The sequence below is a fragment of the Micropterus salmoides genome, unplaced genomic scaffold, assembly GCF_014851395.1.
Source record: "Micropterus salmoides isolate LMB-PRFRI ecotype aquatic unplaced genomic scaffold, ASM1485139v1 Ms_hic_scaffold_10, whole genome shotgun sequence".
NCBI lineage: Eukaryota > Metazoa > Chordata > Actinopteri > Centrarchiformes > Centrarchidae > Micropterus > Micropterus salmoides.
The window spans coordinates 14,416,319-14,438,293 of NW_024040041.1; the positions used below are offsets into that span (position 1 = coordinate 14,416,319).

General features: G+C 40.4%; 1 pseudogene and 1 gene segment (V, D, J or C); both read left to right on the top strand.

The window, feature by feature from the left end:
- Window positions 1-3,729: 3,729 nt before the first annotated feature.
- Window positions 3,730-11,074, top strand: LOC119917595 (annotated as a pseudogene).
- Window positions 11,075-14,314: 3,240 nt separating this feature from the next.
- LOC119887587 lies at window positions 14,315-14,930 on the top strand. The segment is given in 2 exon segments: window positions 14,315-14,504; window positions 14,586-14,930. Coding segments are annotated over 2 exon segments (363 nt in total).
- The last annotated feature ends 7,045 nt before the right edge of the window (window positions 14,931-21,975 follow it).

The following is a 21,975-nucleotide window of genomic DNA, read 5'->3' on the forward strand; positions in this document are numbered from 1 at the left end:
CTACATGTTTTATTTACATCAATGTTTTACTCATATTTGATGCTGCCATAAATGTTTTGTTTTTCAATGGTTAACCATTTTAAAAACACAGCTTGAGCGGCAGTTTAATTGAGTGGTGGCGCAGCAAATTCAAACATGAAAACCAATCAAAAGCATCAGAACAGCAACAAACCTTACTAAACAACTGTGGCTGGAAATGGCAAAGGAAGACAATGTGCACATGAAATACACTCAAAGCAACAAAATGAATATTATTCAACATTTAGCCAAGCTTTTTAAAGAAAATATTCAGATGGCATCTTAAACATTTTCATAAGAAATTGTGATTTAATTACATATTTTACCAATCAGCCTAACTGTAACAGATAACACTTACATTTATTTTGTAATTAAATTATTTGACTAAATTGCATGTAAGTAGTTACTCCCCAACACTGCCTGTATGTTTGTCTACAGTTGAACATTAAATGGTGCTCTTCTTGGTATAGATTCATGGGAGCTTTATATTTATATGAGCATTAACAATAAACTATGCAGAGTGGTAAATTACGTTTGTATCATTGTATAATAGTATGCTGGTTTCTCTTAGTGTAGCATCCCGATGGAAAATTAAGAACTTCACTGAGGGTCTTAAGATTTTTAATTTGGTGTCTTGTACTTCAACAACAATGTAATTGCTAAAAAAAAAAAAGTGCAGACATAAGGCAACATAGTATCTTATAACGCCTTTAGGATTACATTGATTAGTAACACATTAGCATGATCAAACTAATCCAAATCATTATGCTGAAATATACATTTAAAATACATTGTTGCCAATAAAATAACCAAAGGCAAATGCCTATAACAAATAATAATAGAAACTGAATAAGCATGAAACAGCTGTAATACTTCAATGATTAATTTTATAAGTAACTGTAGGCCTAATACAATCATTTTCACATTGTGGGGAAGTGAAAGCATTATCTTCTTCAGTGGAATTTTATAGGACAGTGAATCCAAACAACAAAGCACAACACAGGCAGAGTTCAGAGTTTCCAGTTGCCACAAGAATAAAAGCATTTAACACATGCTGTACAAAAAATGACTTGAATTCACTCAATAAAGTTCAGACTCAGACACTTCTTGAAAAAGAAATTGTTAGAGTGGAGGCTGAAACAAAGAAATTACAGGCCGAGCAGGAAAAGCTGGAACTTGAAAAACAAAAAAATATCATTAGAAATACAGTTGCTCCAACAACAGATAAGCAGGTCATCTTCGCCTATTTCTGAAGAGGATGGGCGGTCTTTTGTAATTCTGTAAATAAGCCTAATGGCAAATTGTGTGCAATGAATCAATGACAATTATATGTAAATTAAAAAAGAGTTTATTAGGAACCTACTGGACTTTCTTTGTGGCTTATTTTTTATGGCAGAATTATTTTAAGTGAAGCAATAGTTTATAACATTTATAAAGCATTAATAATACGTGTACGGACTAGTCGTCCACCGACATCTTCATGCCCTGCATGGTCCACAGGGTCGGCACCTTCCTCCGGCACCGGCTGATAGTGTTGCCTAGGGAGAGGGATCCTCTTGGTGACACAGATGTTGTGGAGGACAGTGCACGCTGCTATTACGATGCAGACTCGCTCAGGGTGCATCCGCATCTCTCCATGAAGACAATGAAACCTAGAAAAAAGAATTAATGATTAGGCTATTGCAAAACCTAAATGTGTCACGTTTGGCGAGTTTTATATAGCCTAGGCCTAGTCTATTTAAATAGTTTTCAGTGATCTAGTGACCACACTATATCAGCACCATGGATAGCGGCACAGACACTGCGGAAAGAATTTTACCTGCGCTTGAGGACTCCGATGCACCCCTCAACGAGGGACCTAGTGGTGGTGTGGATGTTGTTATACTGTCTTGCTCAGTCCTAGGAGCAATTATAGGAGTCATCTGCCAGTGTTTCAGTGGGTATCCACTGTCACCGAGAAGCAGCCCATTTACTCTTCCAGCCTCGAAATCCTGGTATAACACACTCTCTCGGAGGATGCGTGCGTCATGGGTAGATCCAGGCCATCTTGCCACCAAATTAAAGATGTTATAATTGGCGTCACAAGCAATCTGCACATTGATTGAATGGTATCCCTTGCGGTTGACATACAGATACTCATGCTCAGATGGTGCCTGGATCCGGATGTGAGTCCCATCGATGCAGCCCACAATACCAGGAATGCCAGAGGCCCGGAGGAATCGGTGTTTCATCACCGCAGACTTGGCCTCAGTGGGGAGGTGAGCAGATCGTGGAAGGCGACGGCTCAGTGCCAGTGACACTCTGCAGATGGCCCGACATGCGGTGGATTTGTGGACATTAATCGTGTCTCCAACAGTGTTTTGAAACGCACCATTTGCATAAAAACGTAGCGCTATTAACAGCTGTAATGCAGGTGTCAATGCTGCGTTGTGATCGGACACAAACTGTAAGTTGGGTGACAGCTCTTCAACAAGTTCATATATATCTCTCCGACAAAATTGAAACCTCTGAATCAGCTCCTCATCATTGTAAATGTCCAATGGATTGCTTCTGTCCCTAATAACTCTCTCCCGTCTAAAAGCCCGCTCATTGTAAAGTCTGTGTATAAGGCGCGCCATGTCTTTACTGCTGAGTTATCAAGTGGTTACTATAGAAACTTGCCTAGATTTTTACTTTACGCCTGCTACTGACTAGGCGTAAGATTTACGCCCGGTCTTAGCGAGAAGAGGACTTGGAGCCTGGATGGTGCAAATAACTATTAGGTCGGACTTAGAATGCTGAGTTAAGACCTACTTACCTTAAGACCAGGCGTAAGCCCTGTTGGTGCAACCAGCTCCAGATGAGTTCGTCAACGAGCGCCGGCGCAGCTGGGACTGAACGCCAGCTCTTCAGCCCTTTTTCCTCGATCACTTCTTAGGACGACCAGAGCCCCGGCTCATAAACAGGAGCTGGTACTCAGGTGAGGAGGGCAGGTGTGTGAATGGAGGCGGAAATGAATGTTTGTAGCTATCCCGGCTATGAAGAAGACTTTCCATGCACACTCTGATGTTTAACAGTGTGTTGATCCTAAGTCCAAGCACCTGAGACGTAGGTGTTGGGTGTTAGGCTGGTATGGCAACACAAATGACGAATGCAAACAGGAAAAATCGCCAGAGATGGAGGGGAGCAGTGGCCAGGCTATACACAGGCGCCATCTTACTTCCCCTGAGCCTGAAATGTGCCCTTTGTGCTTTGGTTTTTTAAATTCAAATGTTATATTTTATACATTAGGATTTGATCAACAATGACAAGGGCTAAATTGAAATACCTAGACAACTGGGTCAGAGCATCTCAAACTAGAACTCTTGAGGTGTGTTCCCAGTGTGCAGTTTGCAGTACCTATCAACTGTTGTGAAAGTCTTCACATGATGCAGACTGTGCTTAATAAACAACTCAAAAAATGCAAAAAGCCTAATGCAAAAATTATACTGAAACATCCAACTCAAATCCAGTTACACACTGTGAGGAGGAGTCAATGCAAAACTCAGATGCCTTCCACCTCTACTTATCTGACTGCAGAGAGGATGACAGAGAACAGTGGGCACACAGTTTAGCATGATGGACTATAGGACAGGACTGCTGCTTTTAACTGTCTGCTGGGCAGGTGAAGAGCTTCACTGATCTTAATGTGAAATGTTTTCATTATGCTACCAATGTTAAGCATGACATGCATACTGTATCTTTTTTGTCTTGACAGGTGTTGATGGTCAGACTCTGACAGAATCTGAACCAGTGGTTAAAAGGCCTGGAGAATCCCACAGATTGACCTGTACAGCCTCTGGATTCACATTCAGCAGCTACGGGATGCACTGGATCAGACAGGCTCCTGGAAAAGGACTGGAGTGGATCGCTTATATAAGCACAGCTAGTACTCCCATCTCTTACTCCCAGTCAGTCCAGGGTAGATTCACCATCTCCAGAGATGACTCCAGCAGTAAAGTCTATCTACAGATGAACAATCTGAAAACAGAGGACACAGCAGTGTATTACTGTGCCAGAGAGACACAGTGAAAGACAATAACAGGAGAGTCATACAAAAACTACTTCCTCTATTTAGCACCACTGAGAACATTCAGTATTATAATATTATCAGTATATTTAATTTCCACTACCACTGTGATTGAAAGTAAACATAAATGTTAACAGTACTGTACAGAGTACAGAGTCAACACTTGAAGTCACAGAGTCACTCTCTGTTAAATACAGGCACATTTTAGGGTGCAACATAAAATTAGTAACACACTCCATCATGAAGCAGAGGTGTTTTCCAGGCAGATTTTTTTCACTCTGCACAGACAATATCAAAACAAAAAGTACTTTAAGTGGATATGGTATTATTAAACGCTGATAGAACTGAAATCCAATTATCACTATTTAAATAATAAACAGATGTTGTCATTTCATAGTGTATTGAATTAATTTGTAAACATCATGAGTACACAAAATTAAAATGAATAAGGACAGAAGAATATTTTATTTATAGAGAGCATTTCAAGATCCTCAAAGACACCTTACATGGCAAATAAAGAACCTAAATACAAATTTTAAAAGAGCTGGTGCTCTCAGTAGCTTAATATAGCTATAAGCTATAGCAATTTAAAATTATTTTAAAAGGAGCATTTAAAGTCATTTTTTGAACATAAAAATACTGTATCAGCTTGGTTTGGATGCTGGAGACAGAAGGTTGGTGTTAGATGAAACGGGCTACGGTGGAAAGTACGGCAGTAGAGGATGTTGGTGAAATAAGAGGGGCCTGATCATGGAGGATTTTGTTAGTGAATCAAAGGAATTAGATTTTTATGTAAAGTGATGTGGTCACAGGAGCAGGAGTGATTGAGCAGGTGAACAGCTGGGTTCTGGTCTGGATCCACTACCTGAAACTCCATCCAGTCACTTGGGTCTATCAGAGAGCTTCCGTGTTTGAGGAAACTAATCTTACCAATAAATTAGGGCTCTGACATTAGCTGCCCAGATAAATCCCCCACTTTTTGACGTCTTAGTAAAGTGAGTCTAAGTGAGTTTTATACCCCCAAATAAATGGCAATCGTATTGAATTAAAATTCAAGAATGTCAATGAACACTTAATTGGAGTATTTTTGAAACAAATATAAACTTGGGCCGCAACACCATTTTCATCACATTTAAACGCCCTGCAAGAGAAAGTGGCAAAGACCTCCAAAAATCAATGTATTTGTTTAGTTTGTCTAACTGGAATGAGAAGCTGCTTAAAGTTGACGGTTGCGGTAAGCCAATCACAGGTGAGACTGGTCGAGAAACGGGTTAGGTCACCGGACAATTACAGGCCAATTAGTAGCCTAGAGTCGAAGATAGCTTCAACTCCACCTCCTCGGCCTTCATTTTCCATTTTTACCAAACAAAAATTGAATTTCAGGCTTAATCCAGCAATACACTGTCACACTCTGCCTGTCTGCCATGCCGTGTTTTACACTTTTGGATTTAGTTAGCGTTATTTTGGTCTGTTGGGTTTTGGGGGTCTGTCTTGTCTGTCATCTAGTGTTCAGTAACCCTTGTCATGTCTGTTACCCCAGTGATCCCTCTGCATGTCTGTCTCTGTTTTCCTCTGCTCTCTCTCTCTGCCTCGTTAGCCTCATGTCTTTCACTTGTGTTGCTCCCGCCCTGCTCGTTTGTCCCTGTGTGTATATATTCCTGGTGTTTCTGTCTTGTCCTTGTCAGGTCATTGTATGTTGTCACCCTGTGTAGCAGTGTGTTGCTCCTGTTGTCAGCCAATGTCCAATGTTTCCCTGCTCATTTTGGTTTTCTGTTGGACAACCTTTGTTTTTGGACTCTGTCATCAGCCACTCAGTTTGTAAGTGTGCTCGCCTTTGTTTGTTTATTAAAACCCTTCTGAACTGTTCCTGCTGGCTTTCGTGTCCTGCTTTCGGGTCCTACTACCTGCCTCCATAAGACAAACTGTGACAGAATGATCCGACCACAAATGGACCTAGCGGATCTAGCATTATTGGCAGAGGATATAAGGGAGTGGACCTCAACCTGTGAAAGGTTAGGTTCCTCAATCCTGGATTCCATGGACTTGGATCGCAGACTGTTTGTTTATGGCCTCATGGAGAAGACCCTGTGCAGCAAGCCAAGGCTGCTGAATCTCCCCTCCCTGGATGAGCAGTTGGTCGTCATCACACGGATGAAGAGAGACCTGGAGCAGATAATGGACACTCCCGAGGGTTCGCTGCCTGGTGGCGCTAGAGCTGCTAGCCGCCAGCCTGATCCCCGGCCCGCTAGCTGCAGGGTGGGAGGCATCTTCCTCTCCCAGCCTGCACGCACCCAGCCTGCTAGCTGCCCGCCTGGTCATCTCCCTCCTGTGTTGGCTCCAGCATCCAGACTAGTTGGGGACTCCTGGACATCTAGCTCTCTGGTCTCTTTTTTGATGGACTTGGCATTAGAGCCAGAGAGCCTAAGGATTGCAAGTCCCCAACCAGCTAGCTGTCAGCCGGCTAACCCCCAACCTGCTCCGCCTGATTACCGGCCAGCTAGTGCTGCTAGCTTTCTGCCTGCCCACCTGCCTGATCCCCGGCCTGCTAGCGCTGCTAGCAGCCAGCCTGATCACCAGCTGACTCCTGTTCCCTCGTCGGTGTTCCAACCGGCATCAGCTTCGTTGGTGGCCTCAGTCCGAGGACCTCAGCCCAGCTGTGCCTCCAGAGCACCCAAGCTTTGGGTGCCGACCTCCGGAGAGGTCTTGCCGTCGGCCTCCTGCTCGGCCCCCAGTGGGTTTGCTGCCTCACTGTTGGCCGTCCTGCCAACCCCTTGAACTGTTGCCCCCTTGATCTGCCCTGCCTGTTGGGTCGTCCCCCGGGGCCACCTCCCGAACATTGTTGCCTCCCTGTTCTGCCCGGCCTGTTGGGTCGTCCTCCGGGACGGCCTCCTGAACATTGTGGCCCCCCTGGTCTGCCTGGCCTCATGGGTCGTCCCGCGGGACGCCCACCTGAACAGTTTTGCCCTCCTGGTCTGCTCTGTCGACCTCTGGGTCTGCTCCCTGAACTTTTGTTCACCTCGGTCGGCCTCCTGAACTGCCTTGCCCTGCCGGTATTTGGCCTTTTGAGACTTTTGTTTTGTTTTTCTGGCCCTCCGCCTGGGCTCCCTCCGCCCACCCTGGGCCAGCTTGACCTGTTTGTTTTTTTGGGGTTTTTTTTGTGATGTTTCGTTTTAGGACGTCAGGGGCTGTCCTTTTTGGGGGGGGGGTACTGTCACACTCTGCCTCTCTGCCATGCCGTGTTTTGCACTTTTGGATTTAGTTGGTGTTATTTTGGTCTGTTGGGTTTTGGGGGTCTGTTTTGTCTGTCATCTAGTGTTCGGTAACCCTTGTCATGTCTGTTACCCCAGTGATCCCTCTGCATGTCTGTCTCCGTTTTCCCCTGCTTTGTCTCTCCCTGCCTCCAATGCAAATTTAGTTTTAATATATCAACACTGTATCTCCAAAATCTCCGACTGGTAAAATGCAAATTCACACACTGATGCACAGTCCCCACCCATTATGCCTGCATAATATATATCCTTCATTACAGCTTTTGCAGTAGCAGACTCAGCCAAGTTCCCACCATGACAGTTGTACAAAGTGTCCCCCTCTTGGCTCTCATTTCAGGTGAGTGAAGTCGGTGTCCAGGGGAGGAGAAAAGGAGCTTTGGATGTCTGCTGGCTCCCTGTCATCCACATGTACACACTGGCTGTAGATGTTATGAATGATTACTCGGACGATCCTTGTAGTTTATTATTTGTGGTAAATATATACTAAATTTAGATATTTTATGACCTTGTAACTCACTAGTTACTCCCATTATAAATTGTTATGTTTTAATGTCTGCAACCTTGTTAATTGCGCTGCTGCCTGTCTTGGCCAGGATGCTCTTAGAAAAGAGATTTTTAATCTCAATGGAAAAAAAAGGGACTGGAATGGATCAGATAGTGGAACTGGCACAATATTTGCCCAAAGTCAGTGTTGGGCAAGTTACTCAGAAATTGTAATATTACTAGTTACTTATTACTCCTTTAAAAAAGTAATATTACTTTACTTATTACTGGGTGATAAAAGTAACTAGTTATGTTAATACTTTTGAGTGTTTCCCACAGAATGACAGGAGGGGTGGAGGAGGGGGTGTGGGGTTGGACAGGTTTGTGCAGCGGTGTTCACGAGAGAGAGGGAGAGAGACAGAGAGAAGCAGGGAGCGAGCCAGGAGGTGCTGCACGAATATATGCTCCTCAATACAGCTCCTTAATCAAAAATGATTTTAAATACACCTAGTAAAAATTTGAAAATCTATGTGGCGGTCAGCGTTGATAATTATCCAAATTACAGGCTAATTATGGGAAACACACTTTCCCTACCACCCCCTTCACCCCCAAACAAAGCAGTCTCTCCTGATTTTTTTAACTAACATCATATCCATACCATGAGTAAGTAGTTACACTACTTAGTTGGAAAGTAATATTATTACAGTTACTAGTAACGTGTCACTGCCCAACACTGCCAAATACACATCCAAAAATCTAGTGTAGGCTACTTAGAGGTGAAGAGTCTTAAAGAAGGAGACTCTGCAGTTTATTATTGTGCACGAGCCACAGTGACACACCAGACTATAAAGCATGTACAAAAACTGAACACTCGTTTCTGTATGAGATGCACTGAAGTCAGGGCTTTGAAAAAACATTTCCCATTGAATGATGGCCAATAAACAATGAAACACATTTTGTCATGTATTTGTCAGTGTTGTGGGGCAGTTTATCATGACTGAAGACAACGTTATTGTAATTACAACATAATTTAACTGCAGAAAAAGCTTTACTTTACTTTAAAAGCTTTTTCTACAGTACTCAGCTCTTCTAAATTAACTTACTTCAAACCAATAAACACATTAGAAACACTGAATAGTCAGATGAATGATGGAGATAATTTTGTATTATTTTGTGAATAATATTGATCTCATCCAGACTTTTATTTTTACCCCCTACACATACTGCTGACACTTTGGGGGATTTTTTAAACCGAATGTGGATTTGATTATTTTAAGAACCGAGTCTATAGATAAACTAAAATGCTCTTCTCCTCCCTGTGAGGAGGAGTCAATGCAAAACTCAGATGTCTTCCACCTCTACTTATCTGACTGCAGAGAGGATGACAGAGAACAGTGGACACACAGTTTAACATGATGGACTATAGGACAGGACTGCTGCTTTTAACGGTCTGCTGGGCAGGTGAAGAGCTTCACTCGATTTAACATAATTCTGATTTCCTGAACCAATTTAATCAATGTGATTTTTAAAATGTCCTGACAGGTGTTGATGGTCAGACTCTGACAGAATCTGAACCAGTGATTAAAAGGCCTGGAGAATCTCACAGATTGACTTGTACAGGCTCTGGATTCACATTCAGCAGCTACTTGATGGCCTGGGTCAGACAGGCTCCTGGAAAAGGACTGGAGTGGGTTGCCACTATCGATGTTACTAGCATCTACTACTCTCAGTCAGTCCAAGGGAGGTTTACCATCTCCAGAGGCAACAGCAGACAGCAGGTGTATCTGCAGATGAACAGTTTGAAGACTGAAGATTCTGCTGTTTATTATTGTGCTCGAGAGCCTCACAGTGACTGGAGTTGGTTGAGCAGCTGTACAAAAACCTACAGTACTCATCTTTACTGTGCTGATAGATCCTGAGAAAGACTTCTGTTTTAATTTAAACTTCTGTTTTAATTTTTGTTGTTGTTTTAAGGAAATCCTAAAAAAAAAAACACAATTAAAATGTCTTATTGTAAAGACCACTTCCTTATAAAACTCCCAATGACAAAACAATCTGAAATCATTATAATATATTATCCATATAAATAAAATACACAGTACATTTTCACATTCCAGTCACATTCATGTTTAAATGATTTGACCTCTACAGACAGTCACATTGTGGGAGTGAAAATGTTACAGTACCCGATGTAAAAACACTAGAGGGCAGTCAGTGTTAAGTTTCTTACTCTGTCACTTTATTCAAACATAATCTCATATCTGCTGATCTGCTGAAAAAGATCTGTAGTATACATTTTTCCACTTTTCTAAATAAACGTACTTTATGAGGGTTTTGTTTGAGTAAATCCAATCATGGCATGTTATACGGTTTCTAAATGAACCATCTATGTGGTGAGATCTAAGACCATTTTAGCACATTCATTAATAATGATTATTCAATAATGATTAAATAAATAATGATAAAAGATTATTCAACTGTATGCAAATAAAAGTTACTCATAAGGAAGTGAAGTGTGTGTGTGTCAGTGAGAGGACAGAAGAGCTCACATCAGTTCAGCTTCAACTGTTGCGTCAGATGTGTGACCAGGCTGGGCCAGTTGAGCCTGGTCCCAAACTTCACCAACTTTATAAACTTTGTCAAAAATACTCTATTAGCTTCCCACAATAGCCATAAGTTTGCAGACAAAAACTTCTCTGGAGACGGTCAAGAGTCGGTACAAAAAGAGTTTATTCCAAAACAGGACACATAAACCCATACAACATCCCAGCAGGCTGGACGATGAGGTCAACCCTATGGTCTGCAGACAGCCTTATATACCCCTTCTGGGCTGGTGTGCCCCCCTTCTTTCTTTATGCTGAATCTCTATCTATCTTCTGTTTTTATGCTGTTCACACAGGTTGTTATACCACTTTTACAAGTTTTCCAGCTTTCATTCATCATTCTGTGTTGTTGACTTTCTATATTTATATTTCTATATTTTGTTATATTACAGGATAAGAAACTTATCATTTACATTGTAACTCAAATGTCACCCTTTTTCATCAGTTATGCGTATATAATTTGACGCACAGTTATATTTCTTAAAAAATTACTACAGGAATAACACATGTTGTTGTTATACTGGCTGTTTATTACTTCTTGTCTTCATCTATCCATCCACTTTCTGCCTTTGAAGCTCACCCACTCTGCCGAGCAGAGCCAGCAATTGCTTTGTCAGCAAGTTCACCAAATGCCCATGGGCAAGTTCACTTGAAGTTCACACAGGCTCTATGAATCAGAGGTTGGAAGCTGTCAATCAACCCCTTTAAGCAATCATTAAACATGTAGTCTTAATATCAGCAGACTGACACCTTGGCAGTTCATCATGTTATAACAACAGTGGATATCAGTAGACCAAAGCATGCACTTGTCACAGCAGATTTTGGACACCTGTAGCCTCTCCTGCTCATAACAGTAGATAACAGTTGAGCAAGGTATGCATAGTCTCAGTGTCTGCAGTCAATGCCCCCACTCAGGGATCTTACCACAATGAGCTAGTTACTGCATTCATGATTACAGCACAGCACTTCTAAGTAGAAAATAAGACACATCTCATGATGTGTAATGTTCAAAGATTAAGAAGTAAGTAAGAAGTAAGTAAGGATAATTAATAAACTACCTACTAATGATTAATGCTAATTAAGGATATTAAAATGATTATAAATGATGAACTAAGAATGATTACTTATTAATATTGATTAAAGATAATAAAATGATTGATTAAAGATGATGAATTAGGAATGATTAATGATTACTTCTAATTAAGGATACTAAAATGATCAAAAATGATTTGCCCTTTGCTGATCATGCTACTTTCACCAAAAACCTCACTTTGTGGAATAAGCTGGTGTCTTTTGTGCTGTGTGCTAAAGACAAGACATCCCTACTGTGATAGACAATGTTTATGTATACTTTGCAACACATTTTCACTAATTCTGCTTTAACTTTGCTGGTATTTTTGATGATGTCTTGCTGTGCTCATTCACTTTGCTCCCAGAGCACACGTGCCTGCTTACACACACACTTGCTACTGCCTCCGGGCAGTTAGACACAGAGAGGACCACACACACTCAGAGCTATAGAGTTTCAGCGTTGTGATCTTAACTTTACACTGTAAAATAACACTAAGTGATGACAAGAGCTATAGAGTTTTAACACTGTGATCCTGACTTTACACTTTAAAATAATACTTTAAATGATGAACACTGCACTTAATGAAATGATGGCAATGCAATTAATGACAACAATTTAGGCTGTAATGTTCTAAAATAATTTGCGACCCATCACAACATCAACATGTTCTCTGCAGCTCTGATACTGCTGCTGGCAGCTGGATCCTGTGAGGAGCTTTCTGTGGATTCACACTAATAAACACATTAGAAACACTGAATAGTCAGATGAATGATGGAGATAATGTTGATTTCTGTTTCCACAGGTGTGAACAGTATTGATCTCATCCAGCCAGACACAATGGTTGTGCAGCCTAGACAGTCTTTGTCCATCACCTGTTAGGTCTCTGGTTATTCTTTGACTGCTGACAGCTATGCAACATATTCCATCAGTGGGGAGGAGCAGAGACACTTCTGCTGGAACAGTAGAACACAATAAAAGCAAATAATTTGCAGCCTGAGGACACAGCTGTGTATGACTTTGCACATTACCTCACAGTGATACAAACCACCAACAGACCTGCACAAATATTCAGCAACCTGTGAGAGACAACGTCCTACACATGTTAACAAGACATGCACAGTAACTTCCAGGAAATAGTTTACTTTCAAAATATATTTTACATATTATATATGTATACATACATGATATATTTTTAATTGTTGTGTTCTTGTATGTTGATGAAAAAGACATTTGTTTTGTTTATGTGCAAAGCGATGGACGATACAGTCCTTGGTGTTTGCTCTTTTCTTTGCTTTTCCTTTTGTTTGATGATTTTAATGAATAGGTTTTACATTATCCATGATTTGTGTTATTTTTAATCCCATCGGTCACAATAGTGACCATAAAAAACTTTTTCATTTATAAGGCTCTAAAAATGTTATCAATACATTTTAAGCAAATACTGAAATAATAGAGGGTCTCAATGAAACATGTGCAGTATCACATGTTTAGTCTAAACTGTCACATGACCAGAGCTGCTTAATTCCTGGTTGCACCATGAGAAAAGGATGGCTGCATCAAACCTCCCAAACAAAAGGTTAGTAAAGTATGTTAACATAAAGATAGGATGGAGAGTTTTGGTACACATTATCTTTAAGATGTCTAGTATTACTATTTGATATTATTAATAGTATATTAATATTAATATTTATTTGCATTTACTGAACTTTCTTCAGTGTGGTCATAGAATGAGTAACCGTTTTGACGGCAGCAATAGTGACGGGTGGGGTAACACGGGGCAGGTATCCACATTCACAGTTGTTGTTGTACTATCTGCTCGGTTTTTCACTTTTAGTTTTGGGTATGTTGGCTCTAGGTGACCACCCAGACAAGGCATGCACTGTGGTATATAAAAACAAAATCCCCCACTGTGTATTTCTGTGCCAGAGAGCAATAATAACACAAACCATCAGTAGACCTGAACAAAAACCCCTCAGTGCCTGAACACTGAGGGATTTTTCAGACAGCCTGCAGGGAAAGGACTGGAGTGGATTGGAATAAGATCTACTGGATATTCATTCTACAAAGATTCACTAAAGAACAAGTTCAGTATCGACTTAGACTCTTCCACCAAAACAGTGACTCTAAATGGACAGAATGTGCAGCCTGAAAACACTGCTGTGTATTACTGTGCCAGAGATCCACAGTGAGAGACAATTACAGGAGAGTCATACAAAAACTACTTCTTCTGGCAACATTCAATTGTTTCAGTATCCCTTTTTAGTTTTTCCTTTCTGTAACTGTCAGTATTGGAAATTTTAATAGTGAGTGACTGAATATTGAGGTCTTATTTTTATCTTAAATATAAAAATGTTTTATTTCTTGTTAAGAAAAATGATCTGTAGTAGTGTGATGAATGTGTTTAACCCTAACCCTAATAAGAGTTGTGATTAAGGCAATGACAGACAGATAGAATAGATAGATACTTTATTTGTTCCTGGGGGGACATTAACATGTCACAGCAGCAGTACACAAAGAAACAACAAAGAATAGTGCTAAAACAAATGTCAAACACAAATACTAACATAAAAGTAAAAAAAGTGAGCACTTCACACGTGCGTGATTGGCGAGTCCAGAGGGTTGCACCTGCATACTACAAGTGTGTGAAATGTAGGTAATAAATTGATAAACTATTGCCAAAGTTTTCACATGAAACAGACTCTTCTTAATAATGAAGCCAATTTCATAATGTGTTTGCAGACCTATTGCACAAATTATACTGAACCACGAAAGAGGGACTTTTGGCTGAATGACTCATGTACAGAAAACATTCATCCTACAGTTTCAACAAACAGTAACTGAGATCCAAGTCAAATTCATCTCCTCCCTGTGAGGAGGAGTCAATGCAAAACTCAGATGTCTTCCACCTCTACTTATCTGACTGCAGAGAGGATGACAGAGAACAGTGGACACACAGTTTAACATGATGGACTATAGGACAGGACTGCTGCTTTTAACTGTCTGCTGGGCAGGTGAAAAATTTCACTGATCTTATGTTTTCTTGTAATGTGTCAGTTTGTTGCATGTGATGGTTTTCTTTGCTGTCTTAACAGGTGTTGATGGTCAGACACTGACAGAATCTGAACCAGTTGTTAAAAGGCCTGGAGAATCCCACAGATTGACCTGTACAGCCTCTGGATTCACATTCAGCAGCTACCGTATGAGCTGGATCAGACAGGCTCCTGGAAAAGGACTAGATTGGATCGCTTATATAAGCACATCTAGTTCTCCTATCTATTACTCCCAGTCAGTCCAGGGTAGATTCATCATCTCCAGAGATGACTCCAGCAGTAAGCTCTATCTACAGATGAACAATCTGAAGACCGAGGACACAGCAGTGTATTACTGTGCCAGAGAGACACAGTGAGAGACAATAACAGGAGAGTCATACAAAAACTACTTCCTCTATTTAGCACTACTGAGTACATTCAGTATTATAACATTATCAGTATATTTAATTTCCACTACCACTGTGTTTGAAAGTAAACATAAATGTTAACAGTACTGTAAAGAGTCAACACTTTCTGTCATTTTAGGGTGCAACATGAAATTAGTAACACACTCCAACATTAAGCAGAGGTGTTTTCCAGGCGGGGATGAATGTGTTCACACTGCACAGACAATATCAAAACACAAATTACTTTAAGTGGACATGGTATGCTGATAGTGTTAATTGGATTTCAGTTCTATTTTTTTAGCCTAATGAACAAGGATGTTCTCAGTTGATAGTGTATTAAATTCATTTGTAAACAACATGAGTATATAAAAATAAAATTGATAAGAACAGAGAAATATTTTACTTACAGAGAGCTTTTCAAGATCCACAGACACTTTACATGGCAAATACAGAAACTAAATAAAACTTTCCGGTTGTACATGGTAGCTCAATATACAGTATCACACAGTGATTTGAACTTCCAGTGACCAGTAAATGCTCCGTATTTGTACAGCGCCTTTCTAGTCTTTTCAAACACTCAAAGTGCTTTTACACTAAATTACATTCACCCCCACACTGTATGTATTTTTTTATATTTTTTTTTGAGGAAACAGCAAATTTACACTGTTATACAAGGAGAGGGACTGATTATACAGGGCCCCAATGGACGGAGGTCCCTTTAAAATCCTGGAATGAAAACTTTGTTTTTGTTTGCAATGTTAAATTTTTAAGCAAGTAGTTTCAAACTAAATAAAAAGCGTCTGAATAAATCAGTTGGGAGACTGAACTTTGTATATCCCTCCAAAAAAAATTAAAAGTAGTGGAGGCCACTCTTACCATTTCTAAAAGACGCAAAATGGTTTAGCAGAGCAGAGTGACGCTGATGCTGGAGCATCAACATGCTTTGTCAAGTCTTTCCCCAAGCACGGGAAATTAAGGTCCCAAAAAAGAAAGAAAAGAGTAAGGACGCAAAGTGAAGGAAAATAACTGCCAGCTTATTTCTTTCAAAAGAAAGGTGATCACAGTCACAACTAGCAGTTAAAGAATGGTTTAAGCTAATATCAGCAGTTTAGATTGAAGGCAGGTATCTAGTGCAGTCTTGTTCCCTTGTCTTTTATTATGCAGTACTGTACAGTTAGCAATTTCTCAATGTCCGGCTATGACAACTAAGAAGGATTTTTTTTTACCAGCGTTGTACCTTATACCTTGAGAATGATATATGCGTCAATAAACGATAATGCTAATTTGGCTTGATACTCATAGCAAACCTCATTTAATCATAGTAAAATAGTTGTAGGATACAGTTTGTTGAGAAAAGAGTTGAAATGTGGTGAGATTTCAAACTGTGCAGACTTAAGCACAAATAACAGATTATTACTACTTGTTTAATTGTGATAAGAATGGGTCATTAGTGACTACCCTAAACACCATGTGTACAGTTGTTAGCTCCATTATTTCCATTATTTGTCAACATTTTTCAAAAGATGAGTGAGAGACAGGGACCAAGGCCCCATCCACACTACTCCGTTTTAGTTTACAAACGGAGAATTAAAACGAATACGATCTCCATCCACACCAGCGTTTCCGCTGCATTTTGGAGTTGATCTCCGTCTACATTAAAACGACTGAAAACGCACAGCTAGGAGCCGTTCAGGTGCACTGGGCATGCGCGTGCCAGTGTAAACATGAAGCAGATGGTCTGTTCCGTAGTTACAGAAGATTTGGCAAAAAATAATTAAATACAGACTAAGCATCAGACCAGTTTTTTTTTTTGTTGCATGGATCAATAAACATATGTAACACATGTAACACAGGAGTGTGGCGTCAGAAAACAGACTGGGAGTTGTTGCAAAGTAAATGGCGACATGCACAGTACAAGTGTAGGCAGATGAGTATTATTTGCAAAACGCAAAACAGGGTCAGCAGCGTTTCCAAACTTCTCGGTTTTAGGTCTTCGTTTTCATCGTTGTAGTCTGGACGGGGAGGTGCAAACGTAGCAAAAGGTCTCCGTTTTAATTCGAAAACGCAGTAGTGTGGATGGGGCCCAAGAGAGGAAGGGGGCCCACAGAGACTGCTTGTATATAGAGCCCAGAAATTTGTGCTACATGCCTGGTCAAAAGAGAAGGAATGAGTGAGCAGGTGACCAGCTGAGAATCCATTTGCAGCCACTTGGGTGTATCAGAAAGCTTCCTTGTTTGAGGGAACTGATCTTGCTAATAAATCAGGGCTCTGACATTAGCTGCCCAGTGAAATCCCCACACTTTTTTACATTTTAGTAAGTGAGTCTTGGAGACATTATGATTGAATTATAGTTTTAGAGAAAATGCTTAATTGGAACTTTACATTTTAAACAAGTACATGAACCCAGGGAGCAACACAGTCACAATTAGTTAGTTAATCACATTTAAACACCCTAGAGAAAGTGGCAAAGACCTCCAAAAATCAATGCCCTGAATGAAAACCTGCTTAAAGCCTTATTCCAAAATGGATGAAATTCATTATTTTCCTCAATTCTACAATACCCCATAATAACAACGTGATTGATGTTTGTTAGAAATCTATTTTTGTTTTTTTTTAAAGCACAGCCTTTGCTATGACACTCAAAACTGAGCTCAGGTCACACACCTGTCTAAAGTCCCACAGTGCATGTCCAAGCAGGTTTACCATCTTCAGAGGCAGCTGCATGCAGCTGTATCTGCAGATAAACAGTCTGAAGACTGAAGATTCTGCTGTTTATTATTGTGCTTGAGACTCAGAGACTTGCAAAATCCTACAGGACTCATCTTTACTGCATTTATCTGATATGGCTGATATCATTATTTCAAATAGTCAGAGAAAATGATTCTATACAGTTATACCAAACACTGTGAGAAACCCTAATGTTTGATTGGAAAAAACATTTCTAGGCGGAAATATGAATGTAGAAATGAAATTACTAAATCTGCATCTTGCTTGTTCCATAACAGAGCTTCATTAAAACAACTCCTCAGAGAAGACATTAGCTGAGCAATAAACAACATTTATAGTTCAGTGGTTTCAAATGTCCAATGTCAGATTTAAACGGAGTGTGGACTGTTAGCTGGAGAGGTGTTCACCTCCTGGGCCGTGCCGAGCGGGGCCTTGAGCAAGCCCCTGAACCCCCAACCGCTGGGGCCGCCTTACCAAGTGGTAGCCCACTCGCTCTGACATCTCTCCATGTGTTGTTGCTGTAGGTCCTGTTTGTGCATTTCAGACCTGTTAAAAATACTAACAACAGAGTGAAAACATTTAGTTTCCCCTCGTGGGATTCTTATTCCATTCTTCTTCCAAAAGAGCCCTTCCATATACATTATTTGATAGATAAACCAGCAGATCTTTTCATGTTTGCTACAGCTGTAAGTTTCTTGCATATCGTCACACAGGTTTCAGTTCCAAAGTGTTGATTTCCTTTTTTATTTTATTTTTTTAAATAATGAAACCTTTTAACGTCTAAAATCCAACCAGCTGCAGTATTAGTATTAGATTATCTTGCTTTCACCTCACTTGTTTTTACAGCAACAAATAAACAAACATGAAAAATAATAAATCAATTGATCTTTCAATTATAACCAAATCACGTAATAAACTGTTAGGTAGACTACATTCCTTAATTTTTATGATTCAATTATCTTTTTTCAAGTTATATACCAGTGTTTCCCAAAGAATGACACTGTAACTGTGGCGCACGATGGGGAGGGGTGTGCGTGCAGTCGATATTGACTACCAGCTATACAGCGTGCTAGCATCGAAAACCCAGGTGTTTTCTAACAATAACTTAGCTGTCCTTATTAGCTAGGCTGCTTACATGCTTGCTAATAATTTTTTAAAGCTGGGTCTACGACATTGACAGTGTTGTGTTGGAAAGATTTGTGCAGCAGTGTTCATGAGGGAGAGAGTGAGAGAAGGACAAGCGAGAGGATGTTCTGAGAGACTGCACTACGTTGTATGAATGTGGCAGTCAGCATTGATATTGTGGCGGCCGCTACAAATAAATGAACATATGGGAAACATGGACAAAATTGTTGGTACCCTTCCATTAAATAGAGAACACAATGGTCCCTGAAATAATGTGAAAGTGACAAAAGTAATATAAAAAATATAATTTGATTTCAATCATAAATATGATTGAAATCAGACATTGCTTTTGAATTGTGGTTCAACAGAATTATTTTTTTTAAAAACTGATGAAACTGGCCTGGACAAAAATGATGTTAACTCTGGAAATAATCTGACCATAGGGACATGTTTAACTGAGGTGTGTCCTGTAATTAGCACCGCTTGCTCTTTGAGCCAAACTGGAAGACGACCGAGGAGGACACTACTGTTGAAAGCAGAAAGCAAATCATTAGACTAAATCGTTTTTGAACTTGAATGCAGTACTCAGACTCAGAGTTGGTGAATCGAAACAGGGTTTTATTAACAATATACTGGATGTGAGATGCTGGGTTCAGGGAGTGGGTGGTCCAGGGGCAGCATAATAATCCAGGAAGGGGGAAGTCCGCAGGGTATGACTCCCCATTCCCGGGTGTGCATGAGCAGGAGTGAAGTAGTTGCAAGAGCTGGCCCAGGTGGGGAGATCGGTAACATGTGTCTATGATCTGGCGCTGAGGGGAGGCAAGGACCCGGTATAAGAGGCAGAGCATAATGAGGCTGATGGCTGGCAGCTGGTAACAGGCTCCTGCACACCTGCCTCCACTCCTGCAAAAAAGGGACACACACACACACACACACACCCCTAGTGACCATTTTGGGTTTTTCTTTCTTTAATGGAAGGGTACCAACAATTTTTTCAACATCTGTAATATAAAAACGGAAATGTTCTGTTTGAAAATGTCTGTTTTCTTATGTGATGTTTTATCCAATGTAGATGGCATTCAGTTATTATTATTATTATTATTATTAATTGTTATACAATAAATCTAAACTCTAACCGAATTAAAACATCTAATTTGTGTATAAATGTTGAAAAACTTGAAAAGCATCTTCATAATTAGATCATAATTATAATTTAGAATATAAAACAATGATGTGATATATGGTTTTCCCGAGATCTGTGAGATGTGGTGTGTTTCTCTGTGAGGAGGAGTCAATGCAAAACTCTGATCTCTACATATGTGTTGCAGAGTGAAGGACAGAGACTGAATCACTGACATTTACACTGTAGACTGGACAGAGACAACAGGATGTTAAAATGATCAGACCTGATTATTTGGGTGTTTTTCTCATCCTGTCTATTAACTGGGCAGGTAAGATCAATGAATCTCTTTATTGGAAAGATGCTGATAATATTAACTAATGACCTGTTTAAATATCTGCAGGTACTGAGGCTCAACCACTGACAGAATCTGAACCAGTGGTTAAAAGGCCTGGAGAATCCCACAGACTGACCTGTACATATTCAGGGTTTGATGCCCATTACTGGAACGCTTGGATCAGACAGGCTGCTGGAAAGGGACTGGAGTGGGTTACAACTAGGGGATAGTAGCGACAAATACTACTCCCAGTCAGTCCTGGGAAGGTTTACCATCTCCAGAGACAACAGCAGACAGCAGGTGTATCTGCAGATGAACAGTCTGAAGACTGAAGATTCTGCTGTTTATTATTGTGCTTGAGACTCACAGTGACTGGAGTTGGATGAGCAGTAATTTTTGTTCCTGAGAAATATTTGTAGTAAACATTAAACACACAAAAAGCACAAAATAAATCACTTCTCATAAAACAGCAGCAGCACAACAACGAGACAGCTCAACAATCTCTTTGCTGTAATTAAACTACTACAAACACTATACCTTTTGACAAATTAAGTAAATTATGTAGAATGTAAAGTGAGTCATATCAATAACTCACTCATCGTCAACCACTTATCCTGTGGAAGGAGTGGAAGGAGACTAGAGCCAATCCCAGCTGACATCAGCCAGGAGTCATTAGATCACAATGTTGCAGTTTCTTTTATAAAATCACTAGAGGGCAGTCAGTGTCAAGTTTCTCTCTCCTCTGTTTCTAAAAGGAGACACTCAGATCTGGTGTTCTCATTGATCTTAACTGACTGACACTTGAACCCTGGACTGAACTAAAGCTTAACACTCCTGCTGCTCATGTACACTGGATACTGTGATAGTTGATACTTTTCTACTCTAAACAAAAGTCATGTGTTAACTTGACTTCATTTTGATTAGTAAAGTTTGACTAAGGTGTTTACGATCAGCAGCGACTGGAACTCCATCTTTCAGTCAGTTCATTGCAGCAGACGACGTAGATCTCAAGATAAACAGCAGAAAGCCTGAAGGAACTGCCATGTCTTTCTGTGCTTGATGAACAACTAATCTGCAGTAAGAACCATTTTCTTGGATTTGAGTAAAAACTCACTGGGCTGATAGACCCTGATGTGATTAACATCTTTAGATCATTCAAAATGATACAAAACCACTTATACCACTTATGTGTGGCTAGCATTAAATTTACATTTCACGAGAGAATCCATCCATCCATCGTCAACTGCTTATCCTGCAAACAGGGTCGCGGGATGCTGGAGCCAATCCCAATAGACGAACAACAACTCACGCTCACACCTACCAATTAACTTACACTCACCAATTAACCTAGTCTGCATGTCTTTGGTGACGGTGGGAGGAAGACAGAGCACCCGGAGAGAACCCACACAGACATGGGGAGAACATGCAAACTCCACACAGAAAGGCCGGGGCAACCGGGGTTTGAACCCACGACCTTCTTGCCTTCATTGCTGCAGCTCTTCTTTTCACCCTGTGTGTTGTACGCTCTGCTCTTGAGCTACAGAGTGATGCATCTTACTTGTACAAAATCTTTGTTGGGAGTTGCATATGCGCAATTCCCAGGTAAGGACTACCAGTCAATCAGAAGAGAAGAGAAGGGCAAGTATATCCAGCTGCAGCCTGCAGACCGTGACGGAAGTTGACCTTTCAAATATGGTTTGTCCCAGAAGACACTGCGCACAAAACGTGATCAAGTTC